The sequence below is a fragment of the Aspergillus welwitschiae genome (assembly GCF_003344945.1).
Source record: "Aspergillus welwitschiae strain CBS 139.54b unplaced genomic scaffold BDQ94scaffold_48, whole genome shotgun sequence".
Classification (NCBI taxonomy): Eukaryota; Fungi; Ascomycota; class Eurotiomycetes; order Eurotiales; family Aspergillaceae; genus Aspergillus; species Aspergillus welwitschiae.
Genome location: NW_020798742.1, coordinates 113,477 through 127,493, shown reverse-complemented (window position 1 = coordinate 127,493; position 14,017 = coordinate 113,477). Strand labels below are relative to the sequence as shown.

General features: G+C 53.8%; 5 protein-coding genes across 5 annotated transcripts; 2 read left to right on the top strand and 3 right to left on the bottom strand.

The window, feature by feature from the left end:
• Nucleotides 1–204: 204 nt before the first annotated feature.
• Nucleotides 205–3,027, top strand: BDQ94DRAFT_163023 (snoRNA-binding rRNA-processing protein NOP14; the record flags this gene model as incomplete). The annotated part of the gene is made up of 2 exons (XM_026769652.1): nt 205–492; nt 553–3,027. The coding sequence occupies 2 exons, from the start codon at nt 205–207 to the stop codon at nt 3,025–3,027; spliced, it is 2,763 nt and encodes a 920-aa protein (XP_026621172.1).
• Nucleotides 3,028–3,226: 199 nt separating this feature from the next.
• On the bottom strand, nt 3,227–5,218 carry BDQ94DRAFT_183690 (putative triacylglycerol lipase). The gene is made up of 3 exons (XM_026774474.1): nt 4,939–5,218; nt 4,521–4,868; nt 3,227–4,468 (listed from the first exon to the last, which is right to left on the bottom strand). Exons 1-3 carry the CDS (start codon nt 5,161–5,163, stop codon nt 3,425–3,427), a joined length of 1,617 nt encoding a protein of 538 aa, XP_026621171.1. The 5' UTR covers nt 5,164–5,218; the 3' UTR covers nt 3,227–3,424.
• Nucleotides 5,219–6,117: 899 nt separating this feature from the next.
• On the top strand, nt 6,118–7,380 carry BDQ94DRAFT_183686 (putative G-patch domain protein; the record flags this gene model as incomplete). The annotated part of the gene is made up of 2 exons (XM_026774472.1): nt 6,118–6,267; nt 6,337–7,380. 2 exons carry the CDS (start codon nt 6,118–6,120, stop codon nt 7,321–7,323), a joined length of 1,137 nt encoding a protein of 378 aa, XP_026621170.1. The 3' UTR covers nt 7,324–7,380.
• Nucleotides 7,381–7,752: 372 nt separating this feature from the next.
• Nucleotides 7,753–9,091, bottom strand: BDQ94DRAFT_152644 (uncharacterized protein). Its single transcript, XM_026768014.1, has one exon. It carries the CDS (start codon nt 8,548–8,550, stop codon nt 7,789–7,791), a length of 762 nt encoding a protein of 253 aa, XP_026621169.1. The 5' UTR covers nt 8,551–9,091; the 3' UTR covers nt 7,753–7,788.
• An 816-nt stretch (nt 9,092–9,907) lies between these two features.
• Nucleotides 9,908–13,539, bottom strand: sip5 (Sip5p). The gene is made up of 2 exons (XM_026768013.1): nt 12,577–13,539; nt 9,908–12,508 (listed from the first exon to the last, which is right to left on the bottom strand). Exons 1-2 carry the CDS (start codon nt 12,937–12,939, stop codon nt 10,451–10,453), a joined length of 2,421 nt encoding a protein of 806 aa, XP_026621168.1. The 5' UTR covers nt 12,940–13,539; the 3' UTR covers nt 9,908–10,450.
• Nucleotides 13,540–14,017: the final 478 nt, after the last annotated feature.

The following is a 14,017-nucleotide window of genomic DNA, read 5'->3' as shown; positions in this document are numbered from 1 at the left end:
TCAACTCGACAACTCCAGCAGCCGATGAGATAATAGTTGCAAGTCCAGCAGCGGAGTAAAAGCGGGGAGTCACGCGGCATCCCCCAATAATGCCGGCAGAACCTGACCCACCGAGGCGGTGAGCCCGCTTTTTTCTTCGGCCAAAAAATTCAGTGGAGATCCAAAGCATCGCTTCTGCTGTTTGTCGTCGTTCAACACGCAGCCATGCCGCCTTCGCAGCTTAAACAGCTCAAGGCTTCCCTCCGCGAGGGTGGAGTCTTGGGGCCCCAGCAGTCCAAGAAGCAAAAGCGTCAGAATGCGAAGACTGGTGTGTCCGCGCAAAATCGCATGAAGCGGGAATCCGCTCTGCAGGCCATTCGCGATCGTTTCAACCCGTTCGAGATCAAGGCCACTTCGCGCCCCAAGTTCGATGTGACCACGCGCGATGTCGGACCTAAGTCGAAACATGGCCATGCGAGGCCCGGTGTGACCAAGTCTCTTGGTGAAGAAAAGGTGAGCTAGGTTGGACATTCTTCGACACGGGGTGTCACTGACAAGGTACTTCCTCTACAGAGACGCCATACGCTTTTGCGCGAAATGGACCGCAAGAACAAAGTTGGTGGAATCCTCGATCGCCGGTTCGGTGAGGATGATCCGACAATGACGCCGGAAGAGAGGGCTGCCGAGCGATTTGCCCGTGAGAGTCAGAAGAAACTGCGCAAGGAGTCGATGTTCAACTTGGAGGACGACGAGGAAGAGTTCCAGCTCACACATCAAGGCCAGTCTCTGTCATTTGGAGAGGGAATGCTCGGAGATGACTTCCGCGAAGGCGATTTGGACATGGACGAAGAATCGGATTCGGAACTGCCTCGCAAGAGGAAGCGAGAGTTTGCCGACGATGAGGAGGCTCTAGATGACGATATCGTATTTGACGATGAGGAAGGGGAAGAGCAGCCAGAGCGCAAGAAGTCGAAGCACGAAGTTATGAAAGAAGTCATCGCCAAGTCCAAGTTCTACAAAGCCGAACGACAGAAAGCTAAGGAAGACGATGACGATCTTCGAGAGGAGCTCGACAAAGGTCTTCCCGATCTCTTCGACATGTTGAGAGGCGTGAAGCCTCCCCCGAAACCGGAGCCTCCAAAGGACGATTTCGCCTCAATGGACCCCGCTCGTGCAGCACTGCTGGCCGGAAAGTCACAGAACGAGACCGAGCAGGAGTATGACCAACGCTTGAAGCAGTTGACCTTCGATAAGAGGTCTCAACCGACGGACCGTACGAAGACGGCAGAGGAGAAGGCGGCGGAAGAGGCCGAGCGGCTGAAGAAGCTGGAAGAAGAGCGTGTTCGACGAATGCGCGGTGAGGAGCCAAGCGAGGACGAAGAGGAGGAGGATGAAGAGGAAAGTGACGAGGAAGGCAGTGAGGACGACGATGAGGAGTCGTTACCGGACGATGCCAAAGCGTTCGGTTTGCAGCAGCCCACGGCCGAGACGAGCACTCGTCCCGAACTGGGTGTCGAAGATGAGGACGATTTCATCATCGACGATGACCTTGTGGAAACGAGGTCTAATGCCAGTCTCTCCTTCGATGAAAGCGACCTGGAGATGGAATCCGCGGAGGAGTCCGAAGAGGAGCCTGAAGACGACCAGGAGGACGAGTTGATCAATGGCTTCACGCTCCCTGAGAGCAAGTCCGGCGATGCCTCGACAGCTCCCAACAGCAACGAAGAGCCAACTGACGGTCTGGCATACACATACCCCTGCCCTGGCAGCCATGAAGAGTTCCTGGAGATCATCAAGGACGTGTCTATGCAGGACCTCCCCGTCGTCGTCCAGAGGATTCGTGCCCTGCATCATCCCCGTCTTCACCCCGACAACAAGATGAAGCTCGGCCGTTTCGCGGGCATCCTCGTCGAGCACGTTGCATACATGGCCGATCTACCAGAACATCCTCCCTTTGCCATTGTGGAAAACATCCTCCGTCACATCCACTCCCTGGCGAAGACTCACCCCGACACCGTCTGCCAGGCATATCGCGCCCATCTCCGCCAGATTGCCACGGAGCGTCCGCTCAATCTCCGTGCTGGTGACCTCGTCATCCTCACCGGCATTGCCACCACCTTCCCAACCTCCGACCACTTCCACGCTATCGCAACCCCGGCACACCTCTGCATCTCGCGCTACCTGGGCCAGGGCGTCGTCAACTCCCTCGCCGACGCGTCCGCCGGCACTTACGCAGCCAGCTTACTCCTGCAATACCAGTTCATCTCCAAGCGCTACATGCCGGAATTCATCAACTACACCCTCAACATGCTGTGCCACCTCAGCCCGAAAGAGCCCAGCGAGAGTCTCGGATCCTTCCCCCTCCGGAGCCCGCAAACCTCTCTGCGCCTGAACCTCTCTTCTTCCAAGACTACCATCTCCCCCCGCAAGCTTCGCTTCTGGGACACGACCGACCAAACCCCCTCCAACCCCGAAGAGCTCAAACTATCCCTGCTCACCACCCTCGTCACCCTCCTCGGCACCGCCTCCGACCTCTGGACCAGCAAATCCGCCTACACCGAGATCTTCACTCCAGTCCAGAACGTCCTCAACCACCTCCGCAGCAGCCTCAAGGGCAACAAGAAACTCATCTCCTCTCAAGTGCGGGACACCATTCAATCCACCCTGGACAAGGTTACCACTCAACTCTCTCAAGCCAAACTCACCCGTCGACCCCTCCTCCTGCACAACCACCGGCCCTTGGCCATCAAAACCGCCATCCCCAAGTTCGAAGAGACCTTCAACCCGGACAAGCACTACGACCCGGACCGCGAGCGCGCCGAAAGCAACCGTCTCAAGGCGGAATACAAGCGCGAGCGCAAGGGAGCGATGCGCGAGCTCCGCAAGGACGCCAACTTCATTGCGCGCGAGAAGCTCCGCGAGAAGAAGGAGCGCGATGCCGAGTACGAGCGCAAGTACAAGCGGCTTGTGGCGGAGGTGCAGAACGAGGAGGGTCGCGAGGCGAATGCTTACGAAAGGGAGAAGAGAATGCGGCAGGGCAAGCGGTGATGATGATGATATCCATCATTCATCGTTCGTTCACTGCTCTATGTGGAGCAGTAGTGCTTCTCACTTGTTTTGCCTTCTTTTCTCTTTCTTTTGTTGCATTATGTTTCATCACCTGGGTTCATGTCGACGTATCTGCTCGGTCTAGCTGTGTGTGCCAGACCCGTCTTTTGGTAATTCTGATGAGAAGCAGGTTGATATAGATGTATATATTCGGTTATAGTTACTTGGTTTGATCATTGGGAATGATGATCGTGGAATGGCAGCCAAAAAAGAATGTTTTGATTTATACAATACCATCTTTCTCCATATATTCAATTCACGTACCGTCACTCTATAGCTTACAATATTATACTATCTATATATATACCTTACCACCGAACAAAGATAATAAGTGCAATCACTGCGACAAGTCCGGCCCAACACTACTCCAATATTCGCACCTTTCCCTCTGCGCCTCCGACACCGTCTCCATCCTCGTCTCATTCGTGCGGACAAATATCCGCCGATAATCCTCCCCATGTCCATCACTCCACGTCTTCCACTCCGGACTCCCCGGATACCTCAGCGGATTCGGATCAAACACTCTAATGAAACTCGTCCAGTAGCCCTGCATCACCGGCACAATTGGCGCATTCTCAGTGAGATACGACGCCGGCGGTGTGCCACTCACATACTGCGGACCCCAAATGGCATTTTCTTCCACAGTATGACTGACACCCCTGCCTGAGGCTTCCGCGGCGGGGTCCTGCACAGCATAATGATAGTTCCAGCTGTTGACACCGGCACTAGCAAACACAGAGGACATGTAGATCCCCGGACAGATATATCTGATTTCACCGTACGCGGTGCTAGCGGGACGCCAGTAGGGGGAGGAATTGGGGAACTCGCGAGTTTGGTTTTCTTTGAGGTACCAGTCGTTCAGCTTGGTTAGGTGGGTGAAGTTGATGTTGGGGAATTGGTCTTGGATGAAGGTGTCGGCTTCGCCAACGGTGGAGGTCGTTTTGGGGACGAAGATTGTTCCTTCGTTGGTGTCGTCGCCGAAGATTACGGGGACTTTGATGAATTTGCCTTGCTGGAAAAGTCGGTATGTGTAGTCTGGGATGAGGGAGCCGTCGACGACGGGACCGTACAGGTAGAGAGGTGCTTGTTGGGCGGTGGGTAAGGGTGTGTTGATATTGATGCGCTGCAGTTCTGTGGTGTTTAGTCGGCGTAAGCAGGCGAGGGTGTCTGAATCGCTTGCGCAGCCGGCGCGGATGACCAGGTTGTTATAGGCGAATTGGCTTTGATTGACGGTCAACATAGGAGCAAAGCTTTGGGACTCTGCGGCGGCAGCGTGGAATAGTTCGTCGTCCCTGCCACCGTAGGCTGAAAGATGGAGAGTGATAGACGCTGCGCCTGCGCTGTCGCCGCCGATAACAACGTGACTGGGATCGCCTCCAAACTGCGGTTGCAATTAGCGGTGATTTGCTGTGGCTCGGTGAGTGTCCGCATACCTTGCTGATATGCTCTTGCACCCACTTAAGGACCTTGATTTGGTCCTTCAGGCCATTGTTCACGCTTCCTCCCTCCAGCACCTCGGATCCAGAGAGGAACCCGTACGGACCGACCCTGTAGTTGAAGGTGACCACCACCATGGACATGTTGGCCGCTTCGATCAATCCTGTTCCATTGTAGTTGGGGCTGGAGTTGGCATTGAAGCCGCCTCCTTGAATCCAAACGAAAACTGGCAGCCTCGTAGTAGCTTCCACCGAGCTGGGTGCGTATACATCGAGGAAGAGACAATCCTCGGACGTGCCTGCGGGAGTGGGATATTGGCTGGTGGGAACACACCGGGGACCATGCTGTGCCCTGGGTATTAGCAAAGCACGGACTCGCAGTATATCTTTTAATTTATTGTAGAAAAAACCATACCTTGAATGCTTCTTGAACGCCATCTACCGTGTCAGGATCCTGTGGCGCAGAGAACCGCAGAGACCCGGTAGGTGCAGCCGCGTAGCGGATCCCCAGCCACTGACTGATACCATTGGGCAGAGATTTGCCTTTATATCTTGTGTAGCCAAGGTCTACCGTAGGGTTCTGAGAAGATACTACTAGACCAAAGAGAAAGAAGAACGGTGCCAGATGAAAGAAAATCATATTGTGTTGTGCAACGAGCCTCGGGGCCACGAATGCTTTAACCGATTGTGAGAACTGTAACGCGAAAGATCATGCTCTCATCAATAAAAGGACACCCCAGGCGTTATAAAGCACTTTCAGTGGCCCGGCAGGAATACATCTCGCGGAATCGGCTCCAGGGTCTGAACAATAGGGTCGCAGATGTGGAGAAAACATTGCAAGGCAAGGCGTCCTCCTTCCGCATGCGGTGATTCGACATGGCGAAATGACAAGAATCCTGCCAACACCACGGATCCTATTGTATGGGAGGTGTGCTGGCCACCCAGATGAGCAAGGCTAGCCAACCAACTCTGGGCATAAGAACTTGGAACCCGCCCCCACGTTCCGAGCCACAGTCGAAGGGAGAAACACGCTGTGGGGGCTAGTATCAGCGGCACTGATGCCGCAAGTGAGAAGGGGTCAAGCCTAATCGGCAGCTAGGCTGTGCAGATGACGTGAATCGGCAGAGAGCTGGTGCCATTGCGCTGTTAAGGGGATGGATACCAAGGATTGGCAGTTGTCTCCGCTGGCCGATCCTCATCGGGGCTTGCTCCATTCCTGGTCAATGGGCATGACGGGCCAACTAAAGGATTGAAGCTAAGGGACCTTGACTGGGCTGAGCAGGACCCTGAAATTAATGCGATTCTTCGAGTGAGATGAGTTGGACTCAAATCGGATGGAAATGAAAGAGAAAGGAGAGTTGAGGAAGTAAATCCGGAGGGGAAAATCCGCGCCTCCGCATGTGACGAAATCCCCGCAAACCCTCATGTTTTTTCCCGTCGCGTTCATCTTTTCCAACAATGTCCATCTGACTCAAAGTAACAACCCAATCCGAGCTGCATTCGACTCCCTATAATCTACTATATTATATTCCTCGCCAATATCCATAGTCCCGGCTCTACTTCTGCCTCCGACCCACGCTCAGGCCCGTTCGCAATGGCACCTCCGCTTCCCCCTCACTCCGAGTCCCCCGCACGCGGGCGTCCCGATGAAGACGACGAAGAGGAGGACTACATGTCCATGATCATCGAAGAGCCCCAGCAGAAGGAGACCTTTGCGCAAAAGAAGAAGCGCCAGCAACGTGAGGTAGGCTTTTCAGGCAAATATCCGTTCAGATTCTGCTTCAGCTCCACCTAACCTTTCTCTTAATCGCAGGCCGAAGCGCGAGCCAAAGTCCCTTCCAAAGCCGAACGCGCCGCTCAAGAAGCTGCCCGTCGCGATGCCGCCTTATCAACCAGCACGCTCGACCCTTCCAACAAAGGGTTTCAAATGATGGCCAAGCTGGGATTCAAGCCGGGCCAAGTACTCGGAAAACCTACCGCGCCATCGCAAGATAGTGAGAAGGACACCAAGGATCCCCAAGATCGAATCCGGTCTGAGCCCCTTAATCTCATCTTCAAGGAGGACCGAGGAGGAATCGGTCTCGACTCGGAGCGAAAACGGAAGTTCCTCGAAGAAGCTGCGGAAGTAACCAAGAAGGTCAAGCAAGAAGAGGGCGATTACCGCGACCGCGTCCGGTTGGAGCGCGAGACACGACGGCTCGAGGCCCAATTCCATGCGGGGCAGAAGGTGGCTGAGCGCTTAGATGCGGAGGCCGAGGGGGAAGGGGAGATAGAGCCACCATCAACTAAGATCAACGGAGAAGAGAAAGAGGAGCAAGAATCGCATGCGACACCGGATGTGGAAGGTGAAGAGCCACAGACAGATACCTCCACCTCAACTACAAAGAAAGCAAAGAGGCCCGTCAAACCAACATCTCAGATCAACATTCTCTACCGGGGGTTGGTGCGCGAGCGGCAAGAAAAGGAGCGCGCCGTGCAGACACGCCACATGTTGCAGACATCGCTGCCGTCATCGTTCTTCCCGAACCCTCGATTGCCGGGCTATGAAGACTCGACGCTCGACCCTGAGGACCACGAGGCGCTGGGAGGCCGCCGAGAGATGTCCTCCATTCTTGAACAGGAGCTAGAAGAAGAGGATCCAGAACTGGAGGAATTCAACGCGCTGGAGCCAGGCGAACGACTGGGCCGGCTGGTTCAATATCTGCGGGAAAAACACCACTACTGCTTCTGGTGCAAGTATCGCTACGAGACCGCCGAGATGGAAGGATGTCCCGGCGTGACGGAGGAGGATCATGACTAACGACTTGCCTACTATAGTAATGGAGATCGGCATGCTATGAAACCACCCATGTGAGCGTATGTAAAACAATCCTATCTAAACCGTTGGATGTGAAGAATTAGACTAGCTATAATTATCATATCATGCAGGACATTTGCCTAACATTACATGTGGTACATCGGCCCAATCGCCAGGATCGGGATTGCATATATAGTTGAGGAAAGAAAAGCCGCATGATGAGAGATAGGCGATGAATGGAACATCGCCAAGCAGTTGATGAGAAAGAAATTTCAGTGGTATCAGTCAAAGCGCCATGAGCCATCAAACGTACACCGGTGACGACTGCTGCAGTGCACGAAGCAGCCACCGGGATTCAGAAATTTGCAACAGAAGAGTGGCAGGATGAAAAGAAACAGCACAGTTTCCATGCTGAAATGAAAAGGGAGAACGCAGAGAAGAAAGATCAAGAAGCAAAATGGATTGATCTCAGGCCTTGGCCGTAGGAATGGAATCCATTAACTGCGCCAATGACCGACGTGGGATCGTCTGCAAGGTCTGGAAACAGCCGGTGCAGATGCGCAAGCAGCAAAAGACACAACGGTATCGAACATCACGATCGAACTTCTGGCAGGTCATGCAGGGAACAGCATGCCAGACATTGTTGGCGGGGGGCATGGACCGATGGTCCTGGTAGCAGGCAAAGTGCAATTTGTTCAGCGGCGCCGCGACAGGCTCGATATCAGGAGGCGTCCATGGGCCATTGTTTTCTTCACTGGACACGGGTTCCATAGGCGCGCCAGTGTCGTCCAATTCCGGCTCCGGTTCTGGAATAAAGTCTTCCAATGGCTCTTCGGCATCCGGGCGTTGGATGGTAGGTTCGGGAACCTCCTTCCTTGCCGGAGCGCTTTGCACCGGCTCTGAAGTAGCAGGAGGACGATAGGCCTGATAAGCGCGAGGAGGGGGAGCGTAGTTAGCTGCTGGTGGAGCAGGCTGTGGGAGGGTATCTTGATGATGAACAGGGGCGTTGAATGTTGATGATGGTGGCTGCACGGCGGCAGGCAGCGGAGCAGGAGCCGAATAATCAGGTACAGAGTCGGTTCGAGGTGGGATTACCGTCGTCGCGGGTGCCTGCACGGACTCTGGCTCCCTGTCTGGCAGAGAATCAGAGGACTTCTGCTTGAAGCCTTTGCGAGCAAAAGACGGAACTCGCAGGCCGCGGGGCCGATTTTCTTTGTCAAGGATGGCCATGTCTCTTGGTCGAACGCAATGGTCTTGTGGTGGTGGTAGCAGCAACACCGCGGGAGAGCACGGTTAATTATCCGCGCAAGTGAATCTGGCGGGGTAACTTTCCTACAAGGAAGGAAAGAGCAATAGTAGGAAAGAATGAAAGGAGAAAAAGAGAGAAGGAGATTAGGAGGGAAAGAGTGCGAAGCCTGGTAACCCTAGAGAGCGCTGTGAAAAGGGTAAAGAAAAAAACTAGAGGGAAAATGAAAAGAAAAAATCAAGTCCAACCTGAACAGGCGCTAAAACAAGACATTCAAGGGAAAAAAAAAAGGTCCATTAGGAAGTAGTTAGTGTCAACAAATAACTAATCATCAGGGGGACCGAAAAAGTGGATATGTGAAAAGATAAATCCGGCTTGTCCTCGATCCAGGAACGCGCAACAGGAAATCCGAGCTGAACCATGGATGAGCTCCACCCGTGGATAATGACGATGATGCATCATGAATGAATGAGCGTCATCGAGAGAAAAGTGGGGTGGGGGTGAAAGCAGCTGAGAGAAGAGAGGGGAAAAAAAAAAAAAAAAAAAAAAAAAAAAGAGAGAGAGAGAGAGAGAGACAGGAGAGAGAGATGGATAGATCGCACCTGGGTGGATGCCTTCTGATCGACTTCAAAACTTAAAACAAGGGCCCTGTGAAATGAAAGGTCAATCGCCAAGCGAGCTGAACTACTGAAGGTTGAGCATGATTCGGGATGAATACTAGTGGTCGATAGCGTCCGTTCGGCATCGTGTTGTGGTCTTTTCGTGAACCTCCGGGCATCCCGTCTCGTTTAGCCCCATGAAAGATGCATATGTGTATCTCGGAGTGACTTTGTTCATGCTGTCACGCCGGGGATTGGCTGTGCAAGGCGACTTCGCAGCAGCAGACTCAAGAGAAGCCGATGACTGGGACTGGAAAGGCAGCCGGCAAACCCGCGAGGGAAGATCGGCGATGACGAGAGAAGTGGAGGATGCGCTGGAGGGCCCGATGGACCCTGTTGAGGCGCTAATCCATTCGACAGGCCAGGATTTCGAGGAAGATGTCCTTTGCCCACTTATCTGAACTCCCCGCCTCCCTTAGAACAGTAGTGGTAGTAATAGTAGTCGTCGTGGTGAAATACATATGCGGAAAATTCGAGTGATTCAGCGCGGACAACGCTTGGTATGTTCCTCATCCTCCCGTGATCACACCAGAACGAATGGATACAATGAAATGGAAGGTCAATAGTTGAGAGGATGCCTCCTGGTCGGCTCATTTCCTGCCAGGGTCGGTGGAGCCCGTCGCGTGGCTGAAACGAGATCGCACGTCCGATCCCGCCGATGATCCCTCTCCGTCAGAAGGGTCACTGGCTATGAGTAGATAGATATCTATCGCCTACAGAAGAATAATAGAAAAAGGGATGACAAAGTATAGGATAACCAACACAAAGAGGGACAGATTCGGTCAAATCATCCCCGCAGTATTTTCCAACAGTGAGTTAGTAGATCGATCTAATCCCATTCCAGCTACCAATCACCATCGCAATCTGGTGCCCCGAAAAAAACAACATGCTCAAGCAGCGAATGATTGATAGATTGAATGACATCCACATCCGCCAGTTCAACTCCCGCACGCTCGCATACATAGGAAAGACAAAGGCGCATCATCCCACTCACTCACGCGCATGGGCCCTCAACACAGAAGAAAAATGGAAAACCCAGAGAATGGTGGCTCAGACGAAATCTATGCAACTGTATGTATATAAGGAAAGATACCATATGCGTCCCAGCGTCATCACAACCAATGAAGAAAAAGGAAAACGGTTAAAGGAGCGTATCATCATCATCAGGCCCTCCAACAGTGACATATTCACTAGCCATGGTCTTGGATACGTAGCGCTGGCAGCTTCAGGACGTCGCTTCCGTATCATGTGTGGTACCTGTAATTTCGACGGATTGGGTCTCCAGCTCTTTTGGTATTAGGTTTTCGCGCTGCTCCTCCATCGGTACCTTGGCCTCAGTGGTAGTCGCGGGTTCAGCAACCGATGCCTCTGCCACCGGCTGAACGGACTGCGAGGCTGACCCCTCCACATTCGGCTTGGACGAGGTCTCTTCAACATGCTCGGGTGCCTCGTCGCCCTTCTCTTCATCTCCGATCACGGCTGCCAGACTGCGGAAATTGTAAAGGGGCTCTGCAAAGGAGCCTGCTCCCTCCGCGGAGCCCGCATGATCTTCCGACATCGATTCGACCAGCGAGGAGAACGATGACGATGCACTAGAAACATGCCGAAGATGCGAAGGCCTCGTGACATCTTTGGACGACGATTGGACAACCGTTGGAGGTGACATACTCGGCGCTTGATCGGCCGGGCTTGCCGATGCCGCCGCGGGCTGCACTTCCTCGGCCGCAGTACTGGGTTCAGCGGCAGAGCCACCAGCTGGTACAGAACGGTCTACCTCCTTACCCTTGCCGGCCGATACAACCTCCTCAGCCGCAATGGAAGAGGAACTGCTCGTGACCCTACCCAGCCGCGCATCCGGAAGCACATCCAAGGCGGAGCTGCTCGCATTGTTACTGGTGAGCCCGGTTTTGCGCGCAACCTTTTCTGCCTTCTTGGCTTCCTTCTCCTTTTTCTTTGCCTCTTTCTTGGCCTCTTTCTCCTCTCTCTTGCGCCGCTCTTCCTCGCTCGCTAGACTGAGTCGGATCGCCTCCATCATCATCATTTCTTCCAGATCATCTATGCGATTCCGCCTCGAGCTCTGACGAGGTGGGGCAATGTTACCGGATCCTTCCTCCGCCGAGTCGGCTTCGTGGCCAGCTGCGCGCCTATCCGTGAGGAATGCCAGCGCCTGCAGCGCCGGGGATCCGGTGCGCGCGCTAGAGTTCTGAGCTTCTGGCGCGCCGTTTCTCCGCATGACGCTTCTTCTTCCCAGACCAATCCGGGAATCATTTCCCGGGCCGTTAGAGTGCATCAAGTAAGCCGCAGTATGAAGGGCAGTCGCTGCTGCCGACCGCCGCGCAGCATGAGCTCGGGCATTTGCAAGCTTTTGAGCCCAGTCGGGACGAATCCTATCGGTAGTAATCACGGTTGGATCGTTTGCCGATAACGAGGTCGCGCGTCGACGGCCGGTGGTGGGGGTGTTTCCCGAGGATAGAGAGGATGTGGAAGACAGTGGAGAGGCCATATTGGGGCGTGAGCTCGGATCAGAAGCGTACGCTAGCCCTCTCCGGAACGGCGGGGGCGCATATGTCACCCCAAACTCCGGCTGGACACAAAATGGACATGCCGAGGGTTCTGACACTAGCTGGCAGTCTTGGCTTTCGGCTTGTTCACCACCCTCAGCTGGAGCAGAATCTGGGTTAGCGTCTCCATGCTCCGGCGGATGAGGGTCGGGGCGTTTGATCTGAACGAAACATTCGGAGCATATTGGCTGGTCGCAACACCTCGTCCGATTGAGATACGGAGGATAGTACAGAAAACAAATGGGACATTCCGCCGCGTCTTTATATAGGTAAGCTTCAATGGGTTGTCCGTTCACAAACGGGTCACGAGGCAACTGCATTTCACGTGAAGCCGCATCAGACTGAACTCCATGCTTTGGCGTGGTTAGCGACGCAAGTGTCTTGGCTCGCGCTCTGAACAGTGGTGAGCTCGATGTGCCGGACGCGATAGGAGATGTTGGGGAGGGGAGGGAATGTGCAGGCGTGGATGACTGGGAAGCGTCGGAGCCGTATGATTGTGATCTTGACGTGATGGGGACCATCAAATATTGCACTGCGGCTGAATCCGAAGCCTCCTTTGCGTCTTCCGCGGCCTTGGGAGGGTTCTTATACTCCAGTTCAGGGGGAATCTCGTCGGGAGGGGGAATGGGAAGGCCACGCGCCGCAGCCATAAGCTGGTGCTCTGTCCACGAATCCGAAAAGTCATTCAGTCCTCTCCAAAACGGCGCAAGTCGTCGTTCGATCTATAAGGAAATAGTCAGCATCGGCTCCGGGCTCTCCAAGGCCAGAATTGGCAGCAAAGCAAACTCACCATTAGCTGCCGAACCACAGCCTTGTTGAAGTCCTCTGGACCCGTATAGACACCCTGGGTCACCAGATAACCACCATCCACATGTTCTTCCTTCATACTACGCTCCCGCTCCTTGAGCCGAGCTACCCGCTCTTTCTCTAGCCGGCGAGCCTCTCGTTCCTGTCTTGTTTCTCGTCGATGTTCGAGCGACGCCAGATCTCGCTCTGAACTTCCGCCTATTCCGAGCAGGGACAGATCGGGCCGGCTACCCCGGTTCGACCTGGAACCATCACCATGGTGGCGGTCACCGTATGGGCCATGGTGATGGCTGCGGCGACTGGACGAAGCAAGCGGCCGGCTCTCTTTCGCCTGAGAATTGCCCATCTCGAACGAGAATGGGAACCGACGTGTATGTCGACAATAGTAGGGTTGAGTGACTGGATTATGACGGGTTAGGATCGATGGTGAGATTGGCAAGAGGCGGTCCGGATAAGAAAGCGGAGAAGGGAGCGAAGTTCCCGTCCGGTAATGAGAGGGAAGAAGTGACTAAGTAGCGATGTTGAAGAACGCCCCGAAACAAAGGAAGAAAGAAAATGAGGATCCAAAATAAGTGAAGGAAAGGAAATGTGGAGCACACTTTAGAGGACCCTCAGTTGGTAGGGCGGGGAGGGGGATGGGAAAAAAAGAGATGATGCTAAGGAATCCGAGTGGCCATGTGAGCGACTGAGGTCGAAGCTGGAAGCGGCGATGAGATCAGACGTGCGGGCTTTAGTTAGCCGCGGGAAGACTGGTATGGGGCCGGATCAGGGGGGGGGGGTGGGTGTGTTGAAGGAGGGGGGGTAATGTAGGGGGAAGGGATCTTCGTAGCAAGACTACTTTTAGATATTGGGGAAGAGTGGCGATTGAGAGAATCCTAGTACTTAAGTAGTTAAGCGATGAAGAGGAAGAAGAAAGTAAGTTTCAAAGGGGGAAAAGGGAATAAGGGAAAAGGGCAGGAAGATCAATGGCAGTTACTGATCGTTTTACGGGGATTACACAAGTAACAGCTGGTAACTAAAAAGCAGGCCGGGTCGGGTCTGGTCCCGTACGAAAGATTACCTGATCGTTCTCTCCGGATCCACTATTCACCCGCCAAATCCTGCTCCGGCTGAGTATCGGCCCGACTGTTACATTGTAATGGAGGCTGAAATCCATTTATTGCTGTTGCAACTTGCATCTCGTTCCAGTGGATACATCGAGTCTTACATCAATCATTCCGCCATTTGTTGCTGAGCTATTCCTACCAGATTTTTCTTTTCTACACCCGTACTTCCTTGTCACCATGGTAGATAGAATGAAATTTATGCCAACTTCGATCAATGCTTTTGGGATGTCACAGAAACCTGTGGCTGAGGATGGCATGCCTGCGCCACATCTCCATAACCCGGTCTTGGCGGCCCGGAAAATCCCTCGGCCAATAACT

What these genes read in the sequence shown, in the direction of transcription:
- BDQ94DRAFT_183690 (XM_026774474.1), bottom strand. Translation starts at nt 5,163, where the DNA reads ATGATTTTCTTTCATCTGGCACCGTTCTTCTTTCTCTTTGGTCTAGTA. An exon ending in GCGTTCAAGAAGCATTCAAG is followed by an intron (nt 4,869 to 4,938) that starts GTATGGTTTTTT and finishes CCCAGGGCACAG; the next exon opens with CATGGTCCCCGGTGTGTTCC. An exon ending in TGCAAGAGCATATCAGCAAG is followed by an intron (nt 4,469 to 4,520) that starts GTATGCGGACAC and finishes TTGCAACCGCAG; the next exon opens with TTTGGAGGCGATCCCAGTCA.
- BDQ94DRAFT_152644 (XM_026768014.1), bottom strand. Translation starts at nt 8,550, where the DNA reads ATGGCCATCCTTGACAAAGAAAATCGGCCCCGCGGCCTGCGAGTTCCG.
- sip5 (XM_026768013.1), bottom strand. Translation starts at nt 12,939, where the DNA reads ATGGGCAATTCTCAGGCGAAAGAGAGCCGGCCGCTTGCTTCGTCCAGT. An exon ending in CTGTGGTTCGGCAGCTAATG is followed by an intron (nt 12,509 to 12,576) that starts GTGAGTTTGCTT and finishes ATTTCCTTATAG; the next exon opens with ATCGAACGACGACTTGCGCC.